The sequence below is a fragment of the Ailuropoda melanoleuca genome, chromosome 6 (assembly GCF_002007445.2).
Source record: "Ailuropoda melanoleuca isolate Jingjing chromosome 6, ASM200744v2, whole genome shotgun sequence".
In the NCBI taxonomy this organism is placed as follows: Eukaryota; Metazoa; Chordata; class Mammalia; order Carnivora; family Ursidae; genus Ailuropoda; species Ailuropoda melanoleuca.
In genome coordinates, this window is record NC_048223.1 from 87,880,175 (window position 1) to 87,904,517 (window position 24,343).

The 24,343-nt window shown below is 42.8% G+C and overlaps 1 protein-coding gene across 1 annotated transcript in view; it reads right to left on the reverse strand.

Annotated features, from left to right (window-relative positions):
* Positions 1-841: 841 nt before the first annotated feature.
* Positions 842-24,343, reverse strand: part of GLUD1 (glutamate dehydrogenase 1) — a 36,025-nt gene continuing 12,523 nt past the window's right edge. Inside the window, exons 2-13 of the mRNA XM_002915393.4 lie at positions 21,655-21,735; positions 21,079-21,134; positions 20,061-20,124; positions 15,607-15,701; positions 10,871-11,050; positions 10,011-10,148; positions 9,677-9,814; positions 9,189-9,269; positions 8,175-8,298; positions 7,091-7,182; positions 3,230-3,292; positions 842-2,296 (exon numbers count right to left, since the gene is read on the reverse strand). Coding sequence (XP_002915439.3) covers positions 2,177-2,296; positions 3,230-3,292; positions 7,091-7,182; positions 8,175-8,298; positions 9,189-9,269; positions 9,677-9,814; positions 10,011-10,148; positions 10,871-11,050; positions 15,607-15,701; positions 20,061-20,124; positions 21,079-21,134; positions 21,655-21,735 — 1,232 coding nt within the window. The 3' untranslated portion in view covers positions 842-2,176. The remainder of the gene's footprint in view (positions 2,297-3,229; positions 3,293-7,090; positions 7,183-8,174; positions 8,299-9,188; positions 9,270-9,676; positions 9,815-10,010; positions 10,149-10,870; positions 11,051-15,606; positions 15,702-20,060; positions 20,125-21,078; positions 21,135-21,654; positions 21,736-24,343) is intronic.

Below are 24,343 nucleotides of genomic sequence, written 5' to 3' on the forward strand. Positions count from 1 at the left end.
GATCAGGATTTTCAAACTCAAACCCCCAGAAACCCAAGTTGACACCAGCACTCTGTCTATATAGCTAGCAAGCACGGTTCAGTTTTTCTAACATTAGTATCAGCAACACACACATCAATGTCTATCTAATCTTTAAAAAAATAATATGAATAGTCCCAATGTAAGGCAAAGGCCACCAAAGACCGTCATCCCCCTTACACATGACCTGAATCGACTGCCCCACCCGGTATTGTTCCAAGTATTCTGGGACTTGTTTCCCTATCATCCCCCAACCCCACATTTTAGTGCTCCACTCAGAGCGGAAGTAGACTGAAGAGCTTGGGAGGGGCTCACTGGGTCTTTTGTGCCAGGGGGCTTGTTTACCTACTGCCTGACTTGATGCTCAGAACCGCAGAGATGTTCTGGACAGAATAGGGACAGAGTCCAGCTGAAAGCTGAGCTCCAGATTTGGCTGCTAAGGGACTGGTGGAGTCAGGTCTAGGGTCTAGTTCTGCTGACCGTGGTTAGTATTCTGCCTTAAGGTGTTATATGCTGTGGCTCAGTTATTAAAAACGAAACCCTAATCAATGAAAAGTTCCTTCATTAAAAAAGGTACTAAAAATTACTTGGGTCTATCAGCTTTGAGTATTAGAATCTCTTCTCCAAAAATATCCATTGATACTGTTTAACAGAATGAAACTTGAAAGAACTCAAGAATAAAATCTGGGCAGCTGATAATATAGTAGAAAGAAATGTTACATAGGTGGTTATTTCAAAAACTTTAGAATCCCAACTTAGTTTTATTTTTTACTAAAAGAGTTACTATCAAATATAAAAACACAGAAACACAGGAAGCATAAGCTTTGGAAAAGGTAGACTTTTAATAACTGCTTTTATCACCAGGTTAAGTCATGCAGTTACAAAGTAGTTAGAAATTTCTGAAAGGATACTGTTGTTTAAAAAAAAGAAAAAAAAAAAAAGCTCATTCTTACATAAATAATATCTAGTACTTCATCGGGACACTACTGTTTGAAAGGCCCTGGCAAATTAACTCCCAAACAAAACCCTCAACCCAAGGTTGTTTCCAGCCCAGTGGTAATGAAGTGTGCAGTATTCAGGCCTCTCGAAGAGGACACCAAGTCAGGCCGAGTCGGGGCCATTGGCAGGGCTCGGAGCCGCCAGCTAGACTCCAAAGTGGGAGCCCAAGTGGTTTTTTTCTGGGACACTCTACTTGAATTATTGTTCAATTAGACAACCCAGTACATCTTCAAAAGAGAACAATTAATTAGCATGATAAGGAGGTTACTGCACTCTTTGGACTATAGGTCATAATTATGGTTAGTAAATTCTGACAGTCTTAACAAAAATAGCCTTCACCATTTGCAGGTATGAAGATAACTTAATTCTCCATCGGACTTTTTATTTTTGCTGGACAACAATACATGATTGATAAGCTATAAATGATACTGTTTTATATTATAAAAATACTAGCTTTGTTTCATTTATTATGTTTACAGGCATTCACCGCTTGAGTCAAGGTTAGGCTTGGTAAGTGATTAAAGGCAATTTTATTACAGCAGCATGTACTTATTTTATTCTAAGAGAATAAAATGCATAAAGAGAAACAGCTTTTATTTTTGTTGCCATCTGTAAAACTGAGTTATCTTGCTGATGTAAAATACCAGTAACTCACTTGAGGACCATGCCCCCTTCTGAAAATGCCCCCCGCCCGCTGCCCAGAGGCGTCAAGAGTCACAGCACGTCTCAGACTCGTCCAGAGCCGGTCAGCAACTGGCTGCTCTCGGGCAACAGGTGTGCTCCTGGCCCCAGCTCTGGCTCCAGCTCTGACCGCACTGGGAGCAGCCACGGAGCAAAGCAGCACAGACAGACCGAAGAGACCTTTCCTTTAACGGCGAAATACCCAAATGGCTCTCTGGCATAGGTGATTTCTACTTTCATATTCGTCAGCTTGTACATGATCCCCTAACCTTAATTTCTTTTTTCTCAAAGGGGCTGATTTGGACTGACTTGTTGAGAATGATGTCCATTATCTAGTAAGTCGAGAGAGGGGGAGAGAGGGAGAGAGAGAGAGAGAGAAAGAGAGAGAGAGAGATATTTCTGTGGTTACATGTAAACTTGTGAAGAGTCTGCAGATGAAGAGGGCAACAGGGCAGTGAGGAGGTCAGCCACACTCCGTCTATGTGAAGGTCACACCAGCTTCATTGTACACCTTGAAGACTTTCTCAATGGCGTTGACATAGGCGGCCGTTCTCAGATCCAAACCCAGGTTGTACTTCATAGCCGTGCGCATGATTTGCTGAAAGGCAGGAGAACACACAGTGAGGACAGCCCTGACTCGAGCAGCTGGGCCGTGAACACACGAGGCACACACGGGCCCGGCGTAGGTGAACCCGCCCCCCATCAGTGCAGGACTCGGGCACCGAACCCCGCTGGGAAGGACGAATCCATGAACTAATACATGCTCTACTGACCAGGCAGCAGTAAGAAGCTGCCCTCAAGTATGAGCTGTCTCTCTGTCCTTCAGACACCCTGTTATCTGCAGCGAGCTCGCTGTTGAACTTGGTGATAATTCTGCAGAACTAGGAATGGGGTGCCGAAAATATTCTGGCATGAGCAGTGACCGCTATACAGTCTTGTGAAGATACTTAAGGTTGCGGATTATATACTTTCAAAGGGTGAATTTATGGCATGTCAATGATATCTCATTAAAAAAAATTAACAGCAAGCACCACCATTGACGTCCGCTTATGCGTTTTCAACTTAAAGCCAGGTGGACAGAATCTGAACTCAAGAAGAAATTAGGAAAACTGGACTCAAATTGTGTTTAAGGTCTTGAAATAAGGACCAAGTGGTCGAAAAACCTTTTACTTGCACTCAATCCTCTAGTGAGGCAGTTTCCTGCGGCCACACTACAGTGCTGCACTGAAGGGCGATCCGTCTGGCTGACTAGCCGACTAGCCGGTATCTCAATAACCGCCAAACACCACTCCCGCCTAATCCGCCTAATCCGCTATTATTATTTATTTCCAAAAGCCTGGTCAACCTACTGAAGGCCCTGAAAACACTGCCCATCACTTGAGCCTGAAAAAGCACGCATTTTGTTGCACAGTCACGAGGAACATGTACACAGACCGCTATCTGCTACCACGGCTCTCTGGCTGCCGAGAGCACGCGGCTGAGCGGGACGTCGCGTCAGGAGCAGACACGCAAAGGGCATCTGCACACGTACCCTGGCAGAACGCTCCATGGTGTAAGCTAAGCCAGAATGCACGATGTCTTTCTCGGAGGCACCCTGAGGGGAAAAAAAGAAATTTAACAAAACCACACACAGACACGCTTCATTTATCAGAGCACAAAGGATTCTTCAATCACTACACAGCCAGACAGGATGGTTTTGTCTTCTGGTAAAGATACATTTAATTTCTATACAATATCTTGATGGCTATTTACATAGTTGTGTTTTAATCACTGTTTGGTTTTCATTGTATTTGACAGCAAACAAATACTCATGAAGTAAGATCACAGTAAAACCATGCACACAGAAAAGCTTGGAGCAAGAGACATGGGGGCGAGCAGTGAGCTCAGCACCAGCTGCCCCTCCAGAGCAGACGGACCACAGCAGCGCGTTATACCGTTCACTTCCCCAGCCAGCAGGGACACTGCACGGGGCCCAGGAAGGATCCTGGCTGTGTATTCAGCAGTGCCACCAACGTGGAAAGCTGGACAGAGCTCAGCAGCAGCTCCTTATTATCCCCTCATTCCACTGAGGAGGGAGCCGACGACCAGGGAAGTTGGCCATGGTTACAGACAGCTGTTTTTAGAGCTGGGATATAACCCAGGGCCTTCGACCACCAAGTCAGCTCATCTCCTTCCCATGCCAATTATTTCCATAAGTCAAACTGTTTCAATAGAGTCCTCTACTTATTTTTTGACGCTTTCTAAAATTTTACGACAATTAACGATCGCCCCCAATCTAGTAAGTCCTACCTAGTGGTCAAATCCAATCCTGCTATGCCAGATGGAAACTTGAAACTGGGTCACCGACCAAAGGGGTCTATGCTGACCTTCGTCTAGTTAGCATTCTCCTCACTTCAGAAGGTGTGTTATCTGTAACATCTGTATTAGTTAGAAACATCTGGGTCAAACTTTGTTCTGTCCTATCAAGTTAGGCTGAAGAAATAGAACTTCCTTCACAGGTGGGTTACTGCTCTTTCTCATTTACTCATTCCCTCATGAAACAAGGAGCAGCTACTATGTGCCAGGCACTCTTCTAGGCACTGGGGGCAGAGCAGAAGAAATAATGAAAATTCTCTGTTCTCATGGAGTTTATATTCTAGTGGGGGGGGGGCAGCCTATACGTGGACTTAAAACCAGATCTCTGAGGGAGACTGACAACAGCTGCTGACCAGCAAAGGAAGAGGAGGACAGAAAAGTGACCACTGAATTGGGCAGTGCTGATGCCACTGGTCACCTGGACAAGAACGGTTTTGGTGAGTGGTGGGTGTCAGCGAGGGTGAGCACAGGAGAAGAACTGGAGACAGCATACACAATTCTTAAGGACGTCTGCTACGAGCGAAATAAAAATGGCAAGAACCAAGTCTGGAAGGGGAACTGGGATAGAGACTGATTTTTTTAAGACTGAATTCGGCACACTGACAGGAATGACTGCTGATGCGGGACAGGGGGGAAGAGGGGCTCAAGTAGCGCATCTTGGGGNTGGGGGGGGGGGGGGTGAAAACAGCCCACTGGGCTTAGATGGGGGCACCCAGAGCTGCTCCAGAACCAGAGGAGAGGCAACAAGAGATGGCGCAGGTACCAGGGGCCGGGGGCTGGGGAAGTGTCCTCTGTGCACAGATCACGGGTCACATGCTGGCGTGAGGGGCAGAGAGAACGAGAAAGTGGAACAGGGAGAGGCAGGAGAACCACCAGGCAGCGCCAGCCAGCTGTGGACTTGAAGTTCAGGTCAGGAGGAAGCAGTGGGCAGGACCTCCAGCTCAAAGGGGACAGATGTGGAGGGAGCAGACTCAGGTTTCATCCGGGTTCAGGTGTTGGCAAGGAGGTATGCTGAGGCAAAACGAGACGGGGGATGACTTAATGATAGAGTGTGGAGTTTAACTTAGATAAGGAGAGGACTGAAGACATCTGGGGGTGATGGGGGGCAGTGAAAACCAGGGGGTGGGGTGGTCAACGATGTTGGTCCTGGCAGGACCAGAGCATGGCTGAGGAACTAGAGGGAAGGAGCTGGGGAAAAAAAACCCCGTTTTTTAAACTGACACTACAGGACTCCTACAATAAGTCAGTAAGAGGTGAGAAATAGCACTGAAGTCAAACATTTGAAGCACTGAAAGCATCTGGAAAATTGGGAGACCAACATACTGGGCAAAGATTATTTAAACAAGGATAAAAAGCAAGTTGTCATGGCTGCCTTCCTAACTGGCTGTTCTCTTTCACACTCCCTCTCCAGGTTTCAGTCGGCAGCTGCATGCCAGGCTGTGCCAGGACACAGGCGGCCACAGGGAGGAGCAGGACGCCCATCTAAGGGCAGCAGCATGTCCCGGCAGCGCAGGGAAACGTGTGATGGATGGATGTGTGTGACTCCGGCACGCAGGGACCTTCGGGGCTGGGATACTCCAGCAGGGATCAGGTCAGGGCATTGCAGACAGAGGAACCAGAACCGAGAGAGACACGGCTCTAGGAAAGATGAAGGTTCATTTAGGGGAATGGTTAATACCCAGAGTGGCAAAGCACCTTCTCTTCTTCAAAACAAAACCCTAACTTTCCCCCCATGTTGCAATCTAGTCTTACATTACTTTCCATGACTGAATATTTCATACAAAGACATATTTATTATAACTTAGCCATTTCCCGGCCATGTGCATGCAGACTGTTAAATCAAACCTAATTTAAAAACCTGACTGCAAACAAAGTTCCAATGACATCATCACGTGTGGAGCCATTCCTCTCCTTTACGAAGATTTTCTCAGGATAAATTGGATAAATTCCCAGAAGAGATGTTACGGTATGTCCACGGGCAGGAAAAGTGTCATAGCTCTTCAAATTTTCCCAAGAGCTGCAATGATCTGCCTTGTCATCAAAGTAAAGGTACACTGTTTCACCACAGACACGGTGAACGTGAGATCCATTAACGGTTTTCGCTAGTTTAATATGTTAAAGAAACCTTATTTTAATTTGTATTTCTTTACTGAGACTGAACATTTTTCTTTTCTAGGCCTATTTCCTATGACTTTGTTTCTCACGTCTCTGCCATTTACTGGGGAAGACGTTCTCTTTGTGACGTGTGAGTGCTCTCACTCTGTCCCGTCAACAGCTAATTCACTCAGATGCCCTTCTACCTGCTTCCTTTCAGGCTTGTTCATAACCACACGGCAATTTCGATTCTTCACATAGTTCAATTTCATGTTTACTTTTGTTTCTATTTTGTGGAAAGCTTTCTTTTAAAGTTTGTTTATTTACTTTTAAGCAATCCCTATGCCCAACGTGGGGCTCAAACTCACGACCCAGAGACCAAGAGTCACATGTTCTTCCAAACTGAGCCAGCCAGGCGCCCCTCATGTTTACTTTTCATTTCTTTCTGTTTCTCTGAAACTTAAAGAGTTAGAATACGTAGTAGTTCTTCACAATTATGTTAGAATCACCTGCTGAGTCATCTGCATTACAAAAGTATCAAGACCAGGAGAACTGCTAATTATTTATTTTAAACTGAAATTCTTTTTTTTTTTTAAGATTTTATTTATTTATTTATTTGACAGAGACAGCCAGCGAGAGAGGGAACAAAAGCAGGGGGAGTGGGAGAGGAAGAAGCAGGCTCACAGCAGAGGAGCCTGATGGGCTCGATCCCATAACGCCGGGATCACGCCCTGAGCCGAAGGCAGACGCCCAACCGCTGTGCCACCCAGGCGCCCCTAAACTGAAATTCTTACTCCACGTTTCGAATGTAACGAGAGAGGAGCACACGAAGCACACACAGATCCTGTCATTACCATCGTGCTGCTGACCACCCGTCACCCCACGCCAATTGCCCGGATCTACAGAGGAGCAGGCTGTGTGTGGCCTGTCACAGCACACTCACCGATATCCTGTCTTGGAACTCTGCTGTGGGTACAACGGGAATAGTTCCACCATGCTTTCCGAATTTTCTTTCCAAGCTCTCTTGAACAGACACTGCAAAAAGCCAAGAGGCGAGGTTAAAATACTGCTAGTAGAAAAAAAAAAAGTAGAACCAGAAGTAGTCTCAAATATATCCACAACCCAGAAACAACTACAGAATCTAGAAGCCTTGGGAGCGCCTGGGTGGGTCAGTTGGTTGAGTGTCAGTCTTTGGCTCAGGTCATGATCTCAGAGTCCCAGGATGGAGCCCCATGTCTGACTCCCTGCTCAGCGGGGAGCCTGCTTCTCCCTCTCCCTTTGCCCTCCCCCCTTTCGCTCCCTCTATCTTGTTTTCTCTCAAATAAATAAAATCATAAAAAAAAAAAAGAAGCAACACTAATGCCATAAATGGGTTAATCATTTAGAACTCTGCCAAATTCCTATATAAATGTGAATTTAGGTCAGTGCTCTGTTTCCATAACACCCATTACCAGGGTTTTTCCTTGGCTCTGTTAAAAAGAAAATGCTGAGGGAAAAAGAAACGGAAATGGATGGAACACTTCACCCAGATTCTCAGAGTGGGCTGAGTGAGGCTCAGCTGGAGGTCTTGGTCTTACTTCAGCTGGACCAAACTGGACCGTTAACTCTGGAGCCTACTCTGGTCAAAGAAAAACCGCATTCTCATCAGAAGACTCCAAAAATTCTTGACACTAGAAAGGCCTTAACTATGAGCAACCCGAGATCAGAATGGAGGAGTACCAACAGGAATTCCCGGTTTAAAAGGATACTGCTTCTATTTACTAACTTGTAGATTATGGTAGTGGAACATTACAGCACAGAATAAACATCTGAATAGAAGTATATCTGAGAAGTTAGTAAGTTGACTGCCCATAAAGAAATAGTATATTTTTGGTCCTAAGACTCATGAGAGAATAATATAATTTCCTGTTCTGAGATGAAATGCTCTAGGATTACAAAAAGGAAATTAGTCCTTTTTAAGTAGAAGCTTTTTCCAGCCTTCTAGCTGGCCCCAAAGATGATTTCTGAACAAGGTCTTCAGAACTCACTGAGCAAGTGGTAGTTAGAATCCCTTTCATATTTGAAGGTCAAACGGCCATAGCTGACATGATTCAGATTCTTCAGCCACTCAAAGTAAGATACTGTCACGCCTCCAGCATTCAAGTAGAGATCCTATACACAAAAATGTGACAGGGAAGACATCAAAGCAATAAGGATGATGGTTTTAGTAAATGCTTTCAATGACCATCAGAGCTCCATTTTAATATCAAAGCAGATTAGGCTTTCAACCTCCCAAATATGTCTTAGATTGTATTAGGAATTTCACACTGAAATTTAACAAACACCCTTTCCAATCCATGTGAGGTTCTCTCCATTTTGAAAAAAAAATTTTTTTGTTTATTAACCAACAAGCATTTGATCGACTTTGGTTAGAGTGTCTTCTCCACCAAAAAAGTCTTTTAGACAAAACTGCTGGTCTACCAACTGCTAGATTGGCCACAGCGTGCCTCATGAGAAAATCAACATCCCTCCTCCTACTATCTAAGGGCAGTCTGTTTCAGTTAAATTGAAATTTCTTAAGTGCTTTCAACAAAAGTTTAAACGCATCACAAATCCACATTTATCTCCACTTGCAAATCATCTTCTGGTATAGACCCCATGCTTACCCACCCATAACCCAAGCACACATTTTTCCTATGAGCTTTCTGAGTAAAGCAGCAAGGGACATTTGAAATGCACAAGGTTAGAAATTATGGAAAAGCTTAGAGTTTAAGCTAGAACTCATACTTCTAGCACAACAGACATTATTTATAGAACTGGATTCTTACGCAGGCTAAATACTCAAGAGCCTGAAGCTGGAAGAAAAGGTTCAGGTCCAAGCGGAAACTGACAGGCTTTTTACACTAACCAGCCTTCTACTTTACTTTCTTAAAAGCAAAATAAAGATGAAGAATTCATTACAGCTTTGGAAATTTAAGAATGATCCCTTTCTCTCCCCAATTCGTCACAGAAGACAGTTACGATTCCAAGCGCATACAAAACCTGGCGAACAGATGACTTACTGGAATCACCATGATGTTCCTCTCCAGGAAGATCTTATCAGCCTCTGGAGTTGTCGGCCCATTGGCACCCTCAGCAATGATCTGCAAGAGAGGCAGGACGTACAGAAATGCCAGCAACACCATCGAATCCCTCCACTGGGTGCAAGAGGCGTGTTTGTACGGGCAGAACTCCAGTTTAAGTCTAATTAATAAGCGTTATTTTGTTCTATAAATAAAGTGTATAAAACTACTTTACATCTTTCTAATTTCCCTGTTTTTTGGAAGTTTGGTTTAAGAGGAAACACATGGCTTCCTCAGGTGGCCGCACAGTTCTGTGTATATACAAAAAGCCATTACATTTTACACTTGGGTGAATTGTGTGGCATGTGAATTATAGCCCAATAAAGCAACTAAAGAAAAAAAAAAAAGAGGAAAGCCGATTTAGAGCTCTTCTCTCACGCTCAGGGTCATTGCACATTGGTAAGGCCCTGGTTCCATCAGGCTCTCACCTTGGCTTTGACTCTGGGTGCATTGGACTTGGTCAGCTGCTTCTCACTGGCAGCAGGGATCAGGATGTCACAGTCGGCTTCCAAGATGCTCCCTTCATAGGGCTTTGCCTTGGGGAAGCCCAGGATTGATCCATGTTGCTGCAATTGATCGAGAAGTCAGAATTAATGGCTGTACCGCAGTTTCAATGATTATGATTAGCGCCCATGATATGAAGATACAAGCTCTTTGGGCTGCATTTTAAAAAGTAAACAATGGAAATAGATTTTAGTAAGACTTATTTCAACTTTATAATATTCAGGGTAGTCAGACTGCTCGGATATTAGATTAACATACCAATTTGAAGTCTTCCAGTTCCTTTGGGTCAATACCATCTGGATTCCATATGCTCCCATCAGATTCACCAACACCAATACATTTAGCACCAAAACGATGTAAATATCTCATAGAGTGCAGGCCCACATTACCAAATCCCTATAAAGAACAATTATACATGACACAAAAACCAAAATCCTAGGACAGATGGTAAGAGTCATATTCTTACCAAGGCATATTCTATTAGTTTAGAAGTCATTCTCAAAATCCTTTTGCCACAAGAAACAACGTACTAAGAGGCTTCTCTTCAGCAATCAGTTTTTCTTTAAGAATGTGGAGCCCAATCCTCTGATATCTGTGAAGAAGTTTAGTTTGGTGCAGCCTTGTTAGCTTATAAAGGAATGGCGGTAGTGTCAGTCACACTGCACAAGTCCTCAGTCCCTGATGACCAGATGTCTTATGGTTGTAAAAACATTAAAATCACTAATTGGGAGGAATACGAATTCTAATCTATTTTAAAGTAGCAGTCAACTTAATTTAGATTCCTCTCAGTAAAATAACCAAACACCAGGCAATTCTTCCTGAAAGTTGAAATCTGGATCATTGTGCAAACATTTCCCCTTCTGAAAAAAATTTCAATTTAAATACTGACCAAAAGAAGTTGGTGATAGTTTTGTATGTATTTGCAAGATACTTAAAGTAGTTCTAGTCACATGAATCATACAAAGATTCAAAGATTAAAGAGTGTATTATTCTGGAAACATCCACTCTAACACTTAAAAGATTCAAAAGAATGACATTTTAAAAACTGCAAATCTAAAAACACTGAAAAAACTATTTTATGTTTATCAGTTATTTTTTAAGACAGCAAACATTTTTACCTGAACAACAAACGTTTTATCTCCAAACCCTGGTGTCATTCCTAAAATACTCATGTAAGAAGCTTCGTTGATGAAATTTTCAATCCCATGGAAGACTCCCCGGCCGGTAGCAGAGATCCGCCCGTGGATCCCACCCTGACTGATGGGCTTACCGGTAACACAGGCATGGGCATTAATATCCTGCAAGAGAAAGTCCAAACTTCACATTTTTATTTAACTAATTTGCTCATGAGGACTACAAGTGTGCTTATGGGTACACTTTCACCAATAGGGAGAAGCCTCGCTTTTTCAATTTCTGTTCCTAGAAATATATAATAAGACAGACCATATTTTCATGGGGCTCATGGGTGGCTCAGTCGGTTAAGTGTCTGCCTTCGGCTCAGGTCATGATCTCAGGGTCCTGGGATCGAGCCCCACATCGGGATCCCTGCTTCTCTTTCTCCCTCTGCCCCTCCCCCTGCTTGTGCTTGCTCGCTCTCTCTCAAATAAATAAAATCTTTAAAAAAAAAATAGACTATATTTTCCAAAGGGAGAAACAAGGTTTTTAGGAACTTACATCATTAGTACAAAAAACAGTATCACAAAAGTAGAGATAGCTCTGCTTACAACTATTATTCCTTCCAAAGTATTTAAGTCCTATTAAGTTGGATACATATCTCACATGTCTCTTGAAATTTACCATAAAATCTGAGCACGTCACCAAACACAGCCTAGTAGGGAGAGCCATTATGGTAGTCCTGGTCAGATGGGAAGACACAATGATGTAAAGATACTCTTCCACCAAATTAATCTACAAATTCAATAAAATGCCACTTAAAAGATAATATTCAGCTTCACCTAAAAGAATGGATTAACAAAAGTATTCAAGAAATTAAAAAAAAAAAAGATAATATAACTAAGGGGTTTGTAGGGCATTCTGGAATGCCCACCAAAATAAAAATACCCATTGATTCAAAGATTCTACTTCTAGGAATTCAAATTTTTTGTGTATTTAGTATGGTATCATTTGAATTAGGAAAACAAAGAGGTACACGTGGGCGAGACAGAGAGGCTCCTGCCTATGGGTTGAGTCGAGGCTCTCTGGAAGCAGCGGTCAGCTCTGGGAGGCAGGGAGAGTAACAGTCTTCACCACCCATCCTCCTGCACTCTGCGAATTGGAGGTATATTTTTGTTCAGGAACAACTATCATCAGAAAAAACAAAGGGCTTGGGAGAGCTTCCCTTCCAACATATATCAGATATACCATAAACTGTAGCAACCAGAACAGTGCAGAAGCAACAGACTGATGAGTGGGACAGGAGAAACTACATGGTCCTCTTATATATAGGAAATCAACGTAAAAAGAAGGAAGTGTTTTAAATTTGTGGATAAAGTACGGACTACTAAACTTGCAGGGCAATCTGCTACCCATGGCAAGCAAGATGGAAGGCTTTACCCCACACCATAGTCCCTACCTTCCAACAGATGTTGTAGCTGGGTGAGTTAATCTGTACTTTTATCTGGTCTTTATCTGTACTGTTTAACTATTTTTACAGAGAACTTAGAATTGTATTGGCTCTAGACTGCCAACAAAAAGAAAAAGAGTTAAAAAATAAAAGAAAGCAGTCTAGTAAAGTGATTTACAGAAATCAGTAGTTTTCCCACAGTTCCCCTTCATGAATAATTAACACTGAGAACCCAAAATTACGAACCTAGTGCCAAATGCTTTTACACAGTGCAAATGTGAATGCTGGAGCTGCTGACAATCCCGTCTGAGGTCGGGCCCAGTGCCAGCCGCCCTCCTCCCCAGCACACCTAACTGTCCCAGCAGCCCCATGACAACACGCCCTGCCTCCAAGGCCTGCACTTCTGGGCAGGATTAGACAAAAGTTGAAGCATGTTTAGCTTTACATCTGGAAATTAAGTAAGAAAAACCGTGATTTCCTTACCTTAGGCCCTGATTTTGGATTTCCTATCACTTTAAGAAGAAGGGAAGTCTTTTGCCAAGGTTTAGCTGGCTGTGCCTCACAAAACTTTCTTTTGTGGTCACCTCTGGGAATAAGCTATGAATAATGAATACACTGCCTACTACTTTGCACTATGTCGTCTAGTGTTCTTGCTTAAAAAGAACGAGAGACCATATCCAGAGCTCATTTAATATCAAAAGCTGATATGGAAAAAGCATCATTTTGGGGAATGGCAGTTAAAACCAAAATTCTTTGAAGTGTCTCATACGGCTCTTGTTTTATTTCAGGGAATTTAAGCAATATACTTTATATAATATTTATAAACACTTATTGTTTTGTGTGTTTTACTAAGGAGTGGGTACTATTCTAAGTGCATAATGTAATGCACAATTCAATTAATCCTCATTAGCTGCTATTACTTTTGTCATCTTTCATAACGAGCAGACGGTGGCCCAGAGAGCTGAAGGCACCTGCCACAGGTCACGGAGCTGGCGTGTGAGGGAGCCAGTTCCAAATCCAGGCTCATGCTCTCAACCACAGACTGCACTGTGTCAGGACCTCAGGCTAATGTGCGAGTCCCTCCCACTGCCTGCTGCGGCCCCCTTCCTTCTCTGGGGGGAATAGTTCTCCTCTTCTCCAAGGCGCATCTTTCCACTAGGCCCCCCCCACTTTAAAAAAAAGATTTTATTTATTTATTTGACAGAGATAGAGATGGGGGCGAATCTCAAGCAGACTCTGCATGGAGCCTGGAGTGTGATGTGGGGCTTGATCTCAAGACCCTGAGATCATGGCTTGAGCTGAAACCAAGAGTCAGATGCTTAACTGAACGCACCACCCAGGTGCCCCTCCGCTCGGGCCCTTTAAAGGAGAATTCATGAGGCCTTTATTCCCTTGGAAGACTCTACCTCTACTGTATCTTTCTTGCCTCATCTCTTGCGGATGAATCTGGGGCCCACAGCCAGTCAACTTGCCAGCATCAGCAACAACAGCAACAATAATCTTTCTCTTTGGGCAACAGCCACCTTTCAAGTTCTCATTCTGCTGTCCAGTGCCATTTTTCTCAGTGAAGGCTACTCTTCATGCCCTATTTCCCTCCCTCAACACCTCCCTGCAGCCTGGCTCCCACTGCAGTCCCACGGAGGATCTAATTGCCGAACTTGTCCTTACCAGAAACCCTCCCTCAACATCATGTGGAGCTCAGTGCTTCTGGTTCTTCTGCAACTGAATGCCTGCCCTGTGTATCACTCTTCAATCTGTGCACTTCTCTCCAGCTCTAGGGCAGGCCAGGATCCCCTCTCTTCTGGGCTCCTGCATGGACTCCTAGCCCCAGCAGTCCCGTTCCCCGCTGCACACAGTGAAGCTCAAAATGCCTCACACGTGCTTCCAGCTAGCACCCCACCAGTGCCCTTCTGTTTTCAGGACAAAGACCAAAGTCTTCGCTGTCACGCACAGGGGAGTGATGTGGTCTGACCCTCTTCTAACTGGCCTCTCTTAGGCTCTACTCTCTTGCTTTCCACTCTGGCTACCACAGTCTTCCCTTAGTCTCAAGTTCACCTCTTCTGCACCCCAGAACTTTACCCAGTGGTTCCTTTGGCCTCCAACAACACTCGAACCCCCGACCGTTCCCCAGTTCATCCTATTTGTCGTTCAAAGCACACACCAGAAGCTTACTCCTTCAAGGAGGCCTTTTCTGACTTCACCTGCGAAGGGTTGGCCAGGCCCTGTTACGCCTTGCCCCAGCATCAGAACTCCCCCTGCTCCCATTTACCCCAACCACACTGAATACCTGGCTTGTTTGGCAGAGGCACTCTGCATATACATTTTTAATGAATATCTTTTCAACTCCCTTTCTCTTCCTACCCCTTAAATGTTTTTCAAGCTTCCATCTGTTCCAAGAACGGATTCCTTCTTGCGTTCTGTATTAGTGGTACTACTTCTGCTCGGTCCCCCAGACTCGAGTCCTCCTGGTTCTTTTCCTTGCTAACACGCATCCACTCCAGTCCTGCGGAGTCTCTGTCATGCACCAGTGCTCTCCCCAGCCCCCACAGCCCCTGGGCTCCAGCGCAGCCTAACAGCACCAGCCCAGTCTCCCTTAAGAGAGGGTCAGCACCAGAGCCTCCCCTCTCACTAGCCAACAAAACAAAAAACTAAGGCTTATTTTTGTCTTGGTTCACTTATTTCTTCACTCTTCTATTATGCTTCAAAATAGGCCTCATCTCCAGGCAATCTGAGCTCCACACTGTGTCTCCTCCTACCCGCAACCTCCCCCCCATCTCCATGTTTAAATTCTACCCATTTTCCAGGTGTAGCCCAGATACCTCACCCAGGAAGTCTTCCTTCAGAGATGTAACTCCATCCTTGTATTACCCCATCTCCATTCCTTATCTGCTTATGTGTCCTAATTCCTCTTTATTTTATATATATATATATATATATATATATATATATATATTTTTTTTTTTTTTTTTTTATTTNATGAAAGCTCTTTGAGGCAAGTCAGAATTGAATGCTTCTTTATTTCCCTTCTAGTGTCTTGCACCATGTCCTGCCCTGCCATTTCTGAGGTCCCATCCCCAGCTTTCGGGACGTGTAGCATGTAAGTGAAAGCTCAGTCCATGTTCACTACATTTATGGTTTGTGACAAGAGAGACAGAAGTAAAATAACATGCAAATCAAGATACAATTAAAGGGGAGGAGGAGAACCCAGCAAATTCTCCGTCCACATACAATCAGTTTGTTATTTCTTATAGATAGCACATGAGGCCCTCAGGGCTTCTGGCGGGTACTCACATAGTGCCCTATGGTGCTGGCGTAGGTGTCAGCAATCCAGGACATCTCCCGCTCGCCCGTGCTCATGTCTGGGGCAGGCACGTCAATGCCAGGACCTGGGGGCACAAGGAAAGGGCATCATACCAGCTTTTAAGATACACTCATCTCAAACACACAGATTCCTGTAATTTTCTACAATAACAATGCTACCGTGGTTAGAAAACTTCAGATTTCATCTGGGTAACTACACAAAGTCACAGAAATAATCGTTAAATGTTTCACTACAAAATTTATTCACACGCAGTGTTACGTGGTAATTCCTCCCTCTGGCATTTCCTTGCTGTATGTTTGGAGTTAGCTTTGCATAACACACATAAGCCACTCAATTGGACTTCTGAAAATGTGAGCATAAGCGAATCAGTGTACTCCTCTTGACCTCAGTTCCTTGAACTGCAATTAAAGAGAACAGTACCATCTTGCCCTACGTAAGCATGACTGCTGTGATTAGGGAGTGTCTGTGTATGAGATAGCATAGAAACATACCACTTACTGGGGGTGTAAGCCCACCAAGTAGAAAAAGAAAAAACACACATTGCTGAAGCAATTGTGTTAAGCCCCGTAGTACTTTCACCCGTGCTTTGATCTGTTATTCAAAGCTTACTCAATGTACATAAAGTTTTAGGCCTCGGCTCTCAATTCCTCAAATCACACCAAATTAGAAAGTTTGAGGATAATAAGTTAGTCCACAGGCAGCAACAAATGCACTAATACCGATGGTCACACTGAGATCTCAGGTAAAAATATGTGAAATGATGCCCACTCAAATCTGTCAAGGGAGGAATACACAGAAATATGCCTATGAGAACAGTAAGAATCAAAACAACTTATTTAGGTCAATTAAATAAAATATGCTGTATCTACATAAAGAAATACCATGCAACCATTAAAAAGATTGTAAGCCTCACCAAAACACCTTACGTGGAAAAAAGCAGGTTTTGTATAGCACGTAGAGTATGTTCCCATTTACATAAAATTCTCTCTCTCTAGCCCTAGACCCCCGTATAGTATCTGTGCACCTATTTCCATGTGTATATACAGTATGTGCGCAGAAGTTTGGAAGGATATGGATACCTCACACCTGCTCACTAGGTTTCCATTTCGGCCTTGTTTATAGCTTTCTATATTGTTTCAGTTGCCTAATACAAACTCATTACCTTTATAAACAGAAAAACACAACTTTAAAAATGGTTCATTCTAAGGGCTGTACTTGAGTTGTGTATTTTTTTTTTACTTTTTAACCAACTGAGCAAGGTACATTTTATTTTATTTTTTAAAGATTTATTTATTTGAGAGAGCGAGCACAAGCAGGGGGGGAGGGGGAGGAGCAGAGGGAGAAGCAGACTCCCTGCTGAGCAGGGACCATGACCTGAGTGGAAGGCCCATGCTTAACCAACTGAGCCACCCAGATGCCCAGAGTAAGGTACGTTTTAATATTTTCCTACACTTTTGGGGCCCAGGTCCAAGGTGCTGTGTTTCTCTGCACAGGCTGTGATGCAATGGATACATAACTGTCTAAGGTAACTTAGAAATGGTCAAGCTTGCCTTTCACACTCCTGCCCCGCCCCTAGCCCATCTGTCATTCTCCTGTGTCCCAGCACACTTTCCCTTAGGCGGTTTCTAAATCTCATGAAGCCTGACTTCCCCAAACCACTCCCCCATATAACTCTCCTCCTTGGAAGGACTAATGCTCCATCCTAGCCTCACCATCTGACAAAAGGGCTCCACTGTTTCCATTTGCTCACAGTGTCCATTCCTTGAGAGCAACAGACTCCAGGGAGGTACGTAAAGCTTTGTTTGATCATACTGCTTTTCTCCCAAGGTATAAATGACAAATTGCTTCTGAATCCTTCCAGAGGCAACTATGAAAGTTTTTTTTGGCAATATCAAATATCAAGTAAGCTTGCTGCGTCAAATCACAATTCCAACTGGAGAACAGCAATTGGAGGGGGGACACTGGTGAGGGCAAGTTTGAGGTACAGTTTGTGAATCGGAAATGTACGATAAATTGCTTCTCAAAAACCTCAATTCATCTAGACAGCCTAAGGTGAGACAGCTCTCCCTACCCAAATCCGAAATACTATTAGGCTTAGTGAGTTTTCTCCTCCACACAAAATCCAGGGATGCTCAGATTATAAGTAAATCCTGAATTACAGACAAATTCTCAGATACCTTAGAGAACAAGGCTGGAAGTCCGTACTTTGTAAAACAGGTACCTAACCTCTGGAAAGCTAAAATGCCATCACTCCCTCCCACACTAGTATAAAAACATGAAGAAAGGGCTCAAGAGCGCAGCTGCTTTAACAGAACACGAGCACAGGGTGGAGCTGAAACGCCAGTTTTGGTGCATGGGGGGGGATTAAAAAGATGGACACACTGGACTACTGTAAGGAAACTTTACAGTTTACAAAGGTGGTATCTAAACTCACGCAATAGAATGAACACCAACGTTTCACAAACTTAAAAAAAAAACAAACAAGACACAAGCAGAAAGAACACTTCCTAACTCATTCTCTGAGGCCAGTATTATCCTGATGTCAAGGGCCTCACAAGAAAAGAGTACTACAGACCAATATCCCTTAGAATAGCATTAAAAAAGGTACTTATATACACATAACAGAAGTAATATAAGACTACAGACCATCACTGAAGGAAATGACAAGAGATGGAAACAAATGGAAGGACATTCAGTGTGGAGGGACTGGAGCACTGGCCAGACTGGTCTGTGGAGCCATGGCAATCCCTGTCAAAGGTGGGGATGACTTCCCGGCAGCAACTGAAAAGCTCCTCCTAAACGCACACAAGGTGAGGGGCCAGGACTCAGCCCCAAGTGGAACTCACGTTCTGAAACTGCGGGAAGAGAAGTCCCCATGTAAGGGAGAGGCGACCTCAGCCCAGAGGTTTGCTAGGACCAGTTCTGTGCCCTGGAGGGAGAGAGAGCATCCCCCCCCCCATTACCACGCTACAAAGTTTTCTGAGCCCAGGTGGCAGGTGAGCTGCATTGTGAGTCAATGCAGCTTTTTTGCTTCAGAAAAGAAGCCAAATTGCAGTTCTTAAGCTTTCATTGTTTCGATTAATCACTTTTAACCTTTGGAAATCCTGAGGTACTTGTCAATCTGGAGAAAATGATGCTGGTGATAGTTTAGATATGGGCAGTAAATACTACTGAATAAAGTCTGAAACCACTCACGACTATTAACACATTGCAATTTAAGCTACGAGGAAATATGATATAAAAATTATGAAGGCTGTCAGTAGGCTGAACATGACTGCAGTTCACCAGTCTCGGAGGCTGGAGGCATTTCTGTGATGAAGGCAGTCACTTCCCCAGCGCTGCCCTGTTCAGTGACAGGACAAGTTCACAGCAGTGCTGAGGCGGCCACATGCCAGGAATCCAAATGCCTTTTAAATGATGAACCACAGACCAAATCTGGTAAAGTTTTCATGTTCCTTATATTTATTTCCGTATTAGTTTATTTCATGCTCTTTTTTTCCTAAGAAGAGGGCAAATTTCAAAATAAGGATATCTTAAGTTCAGAGGAACCTGTCAATGGTGGGGAGAATGTTGGGGAAGAAAAACACAGAGGGAAGAAAACAGAAAAAGTAGATTTTTTCTTTCTTACTTTAGTCAGTCTTCTTTATGTTACAAGGGCAAACATTCTGTTACATACTTTAATGTTATTAAAACAAATTAGAATCCTTCTAGAACAGCAAAAGAAATACAGACTTGATTTGCTTGAAAAATTAAAGATGAAATGATGAATATTCATAATCAGAGCAAAGAATATTCACATCTCACATGAAAGAACACACGACAGAGATGAAAGATGATACAAAAACATCAAGCCAATGAAGATCAGCGGCCTCAGAAACGTTGTGTTTGGCCAAAGGGCCTCGTGATAAACATCAGGAGCCCTGGGAATCCTCAAAACCAGCCAGAGAGGGCAGAGTGAGCCACCCCTGTGAGCAACCTCACCTCCCAGCCTTTGCTCACTCCCAGCAGGGGCAGCCTGCTTTAGGCTCTAATTCCAAAAAGCATCAGATTTCTCACTGCTTTCACAACAGGATGACTATTGCAAAAGTGATTTTTTACACATTAAAAAATGTTTATAACACAGGTATTATTTAGTTCCTAAAATCCTTCTGGACATCACAATAGTGATTATACAAGGAGACGAGATGGAAGCCATCCATTCCCCCTGGTATCCACACTGCATACTGAGAACTTAAACTTTTCTACTAGAGACATATCAAAAACAGGCCCACATACATCCACCACAGTTATCACAGAATCCAGTTCCTCAAAGTAAAGGGGCCATTCTACCCAGGTACATATAGATAAAAACAGGAGTTTAACTTAAGACAGTTGCTTTTTAGATGTTCTTACTCTATGCACAAGCCTACAAGGTAACACATACCAATAAAGCCCTTCTTTGCCAGCTCCATGGTAAACCTCCTTGTGATCTTTTCCAATTCATTATCCTGTAAAGGAAAAAAAGGAAAACAAAACAACGAGACAAATGTTTTGGATAGAAGACCCTTGGTGGAGATAAGTAATAGTTGCATCATATTTTCTATTTATAGGACATCTTCATTACCTTCTTGTGTAACCCTTTAACTCATAAAGCAGGCATTTCCAGTTTGAAGATAAGGGAATGACAGATCAGAAATTAGGTTATACAAATAACAGATAGTAGAACTGGGGCTCAAATCCCAGTTCCTGTTCTCTTTGTATTAATACAGGACCCTATGATTTAAATGGTTAATTTTAAAAAGAATGAAATCACATATGTATTACGTTTGTAACATGTTAATTCAGTGTTGTAAAGCATAGTAACAGCTAGCTTAAATTAACATGGAATTGATAGGATAAACAATAAAATTTTTACTGAATTAAGATATTTTTCACTAGACCTTGAGATCCCAACATAAAAATCTCATATCAGGGCACCCTGGTGGGTCAAGTTGGTTAAGGGGCTGCCTTGTCCTGGGATCCAGTCCCATGTTGGGCTCCCTGCTTAGCAAGGAGCCTGCTTTTCCCTCTGCCCCTCCCCCCACTCATTATCTCAATATCTCTCTCTCATATAAATCTTAAAAAAACAAAACAAAACACCTCAGATCATAGTAACATGTTAAATGTATATAGAGCATATTATATTTATATTATAGAATATATAACATGGAGATAAATGCCTAAGAATACGAAGGTATTAATTACCTTTTAACCAAGTGTAAAAATGAGAAAGGACATTGATGTTAAGCAGGTGACCTTTACATGGCACCACACTCAGTGAGTTAATTATTTACTTGTTTTTCCATTCCTTTAAAAAGCAATAGAGGCCATTACTCTCATTGGTATGGGGGACACACAGAAACCCCGTAATTTCAAGTCCTTTGGTAGTGCCCCATGTGCGCAAATGTCATTTTGATACTTACAGTATAGTTCTTGGGATTGATCTTAACACCAGCCTTGGCACCCCCAAATGGCACATCTGAAAGAGAAGGCTGCAAGTTGTTATTCCATACAAAGGACAAAAAATTCAAGAGGCAGAAAGTACTAGGCAATATTACAATAATTCAAATATGACACTTTAAGCTTTAATTTCAGAAAATTCAAGAAATAAACCCACATTGATCTCTTCTAAAATGTACCTGAACTAACATTCTAGTGGAACAGAAATTATAAGGCTAGGCAAGTTATGATGCCTATTTAATCAGTGTGCTTTACTACTTCTAAAAGAAAAAATGTATTTAATTTCCTTCTACTATGATTTGGTCTTATTTACAGAGCATGGAAAAGGATTTAAAAAAAGATCTACACTTAAAGAAAATCCAAGTAGTTCCTATAAAAAGTTTTTCATTAAAAAAAAAAAGAAAGACTAAATCTTAAGACTGACTGAAAAAGGATGTAAGCATTAAACTGTGCAACTTAAATAACATCCTAAAAGTAACCTGGTATGTAAACATAATTCCCCAAAGCGTTATCAGGTAGCAACAAAGGAGATCACTTACCAACCACTGCACACTTGTATGTCATCAGAGAAGCCAGAGCCTTCACTTCATCCACACTCACATCAGTGCTGTAGCGGATACCTGCGGGGGGGGTGAGAAATAAGGGGACATATTTAGAACATCCTGCCGCATGGTGAAAAGAGAAGTGCTAGAAATTGAAATGTGCACTTTTTGCATTTACACCTTGGTTATTTCCAAGAACACTTAAAGTAGCTTGTGATACAAAGTCAAGGAAAACCTGCTAATTAGACACGTAGCAAGGGCTACAGGATGAGTACTGAATTTGATTTTTAAGAATTCTGATAGTTAAGAGAAAAAGCCTGGCACCGGAATGCAGACTTTGCATTCTGGTAGAAGCGGATAAGAGCATCAAGCAGGGCTCCTGGTGATGAAGAGATGAGCCATAGTCCTGTCCTTGAGGGACTTACAGCCCAGTGCCATCCAGCAGGAACTATGACTTCACAAGACATAAACTACCTTCAAATGAAATTTTTTATGCTCTTAAGAAGACAACTAATTCAGTGAAGGCTTTTTTTCTTTTACTTTTTGGCTTAGGTGATTTGGTAGCTGGGAGTTAAAAAAATTTTGCTTTCTGATAGCAATATAAATATAACCAAATGGTTAGTCAACAGATCCAATAGATTCAACTTAGTATCAGATGTCTCGAGGTTCTGGCTTCAGACAAGTGTACCCAGAGATCCTTATCTCTTCTCCCTTCACCTACTGCTAGCCTGTCAACCAAGAGACGAGAAGCTGACAGTCATTTCTCAGCCATTCCCTCTGCTCTTTTGGCAAGGATGGGAGGCGGCCAAGTGACAGACGACTGTGTCTTAATGTCTCTGTACACTCAAGTGATTAGGTGTTTGGTAGTGGGGATGTGGAAAGCGTGTATGCCCACGACTTTGGTTTTGGGAGTCCTGGACACTCACCCTCCCAAGTTTTGCAGCGTGAAACCACCTATACCCTCTGTAATTCATTGTAATTCATTGCTTCTCAACCCCAAGGAAGAAGGCCAGAGTGAGGCTGATGTTTGCATGTTCCCTGGCACTGTGTGTTTGTGAGCGATGAAGGATTCCTGAATGAAGCATGGTACAGCTTCCACTGAGAGTTACAGTAATGGGGGGCCTCAGGGACATCTCTTAAAGAATTTTGGGAATAAAACTTTTTCAGGGGCGCCTGGGTGGCTCAGTCGTTAAGCGTCTGCCTTCGGCTCAGGGCGTGATCCCGGCGTTATGGGATCGAGCCCCACATCAGGCTCCTCTGCTATGAGCCTGCTTCTTCCTCTCCCACTCGTCCTGCCTGTGTTCCCTCTCTTGCTGGCTGTCTCTCTCTCTCTCTGTCAAACACATAAATAAAATCTTAAAAAAAAAAAAATCACGCTTTGCTGAAGCGTTAGCGCAGCCATTTAAAAAAAAAAAAAACTTTTTCAGATAGAAATATACAATATCTTCTAAACTGGCAGTTTGAGAAAACTTCCCCAGTCATTTTTAAAAGGGGGCTACTTATATATTTCAGAAAACATCTATCTAAACACAAACGATACATCTTAAGAGCATTTCATCTGTTGTATACACGATCATAAAAAGCAAATTCTAAAGCCAAACATATGTCTTTGGCCTATCAGACAAATGACTACATGTAGAAAAGTGAGCTCTTAGAAACAGATCTTAAACACAATGGGTTCTCAGATTATCTTGGAGCAAATTTATGTGTTAGTGAAATCTTAGCGAAATGGCAGTTCTTTTAAAGATCTAGACGCTATCTCTTGCTATAGAGCTTGCTTACTTTTTCGTTCAGGCCTCTGATAAAACTCTCTTCACTCCAAGAGGCCCTTCCTGACCACATTATTTAACAAACCACCTTCCTCATCCCCACTCTCTAGTCCCCTCTATCTTATTTAAATGTTTTACCATTTAAATGGTAAATGGTTTTCTGTGTATTTGTTTACCGTCCGGGCTTCCCCCCCTGGGAAGCTAGCACCATGAGGACAGAGGACAGACTTTATTTTGTTCATTGCTTTACTTCTTGGTACTGAATACAGAATATGGCATGCATGTATTAGGCGCTCAAATACGTGAATAAATATATGAGTATTTCCTGACTAAGGTGTTAATACAGAAAAGCCATGGTCACTAAAAATTCTGACATGCCTGTAAGTTCCAAACAATTCACCAGAAGAGTCTGCATATATTACAAAAGGGCTAGAAACTAGTAACAGGTAGAAGTACCAGGTCCTGAAAAGTACTCCAGAAAAAAAGACAAAATAAATCTGTAAGTAATATTAAGTCCAAACATTTTCTTTAAAACAAAACATTTTGCTCAAACACTACAACGTGTGTTTAAAATCAGTAAAATCTTTACCATGTAACATGTATAGGACTCAGTGAAAATGTGCTAGGCCAGGGACCCGGGCCGGGTGCGGGGTCAGGCACTTCCTAACCAGGTGAACTGGGCTCAGCAGCAGCTGCCGTGGCGTGTGCGCCTGCTGCCCTGGGGGGCACTGACACTGTGCTCAGGGTTCGAATCAAGCCAGCACAGGGCAGTGCCTGCGTGTGGCCCTAGCTTCTATCTCAGCCATTATCACTGCTGTTTTAAGTATTACCGAGTAGTGGCAGGTAAAGAAATTTAGGTTTTAACAAGTCTAAACTGGTAAGAGCTTAAACAAACAACGTAATAAAATTTGATTTCA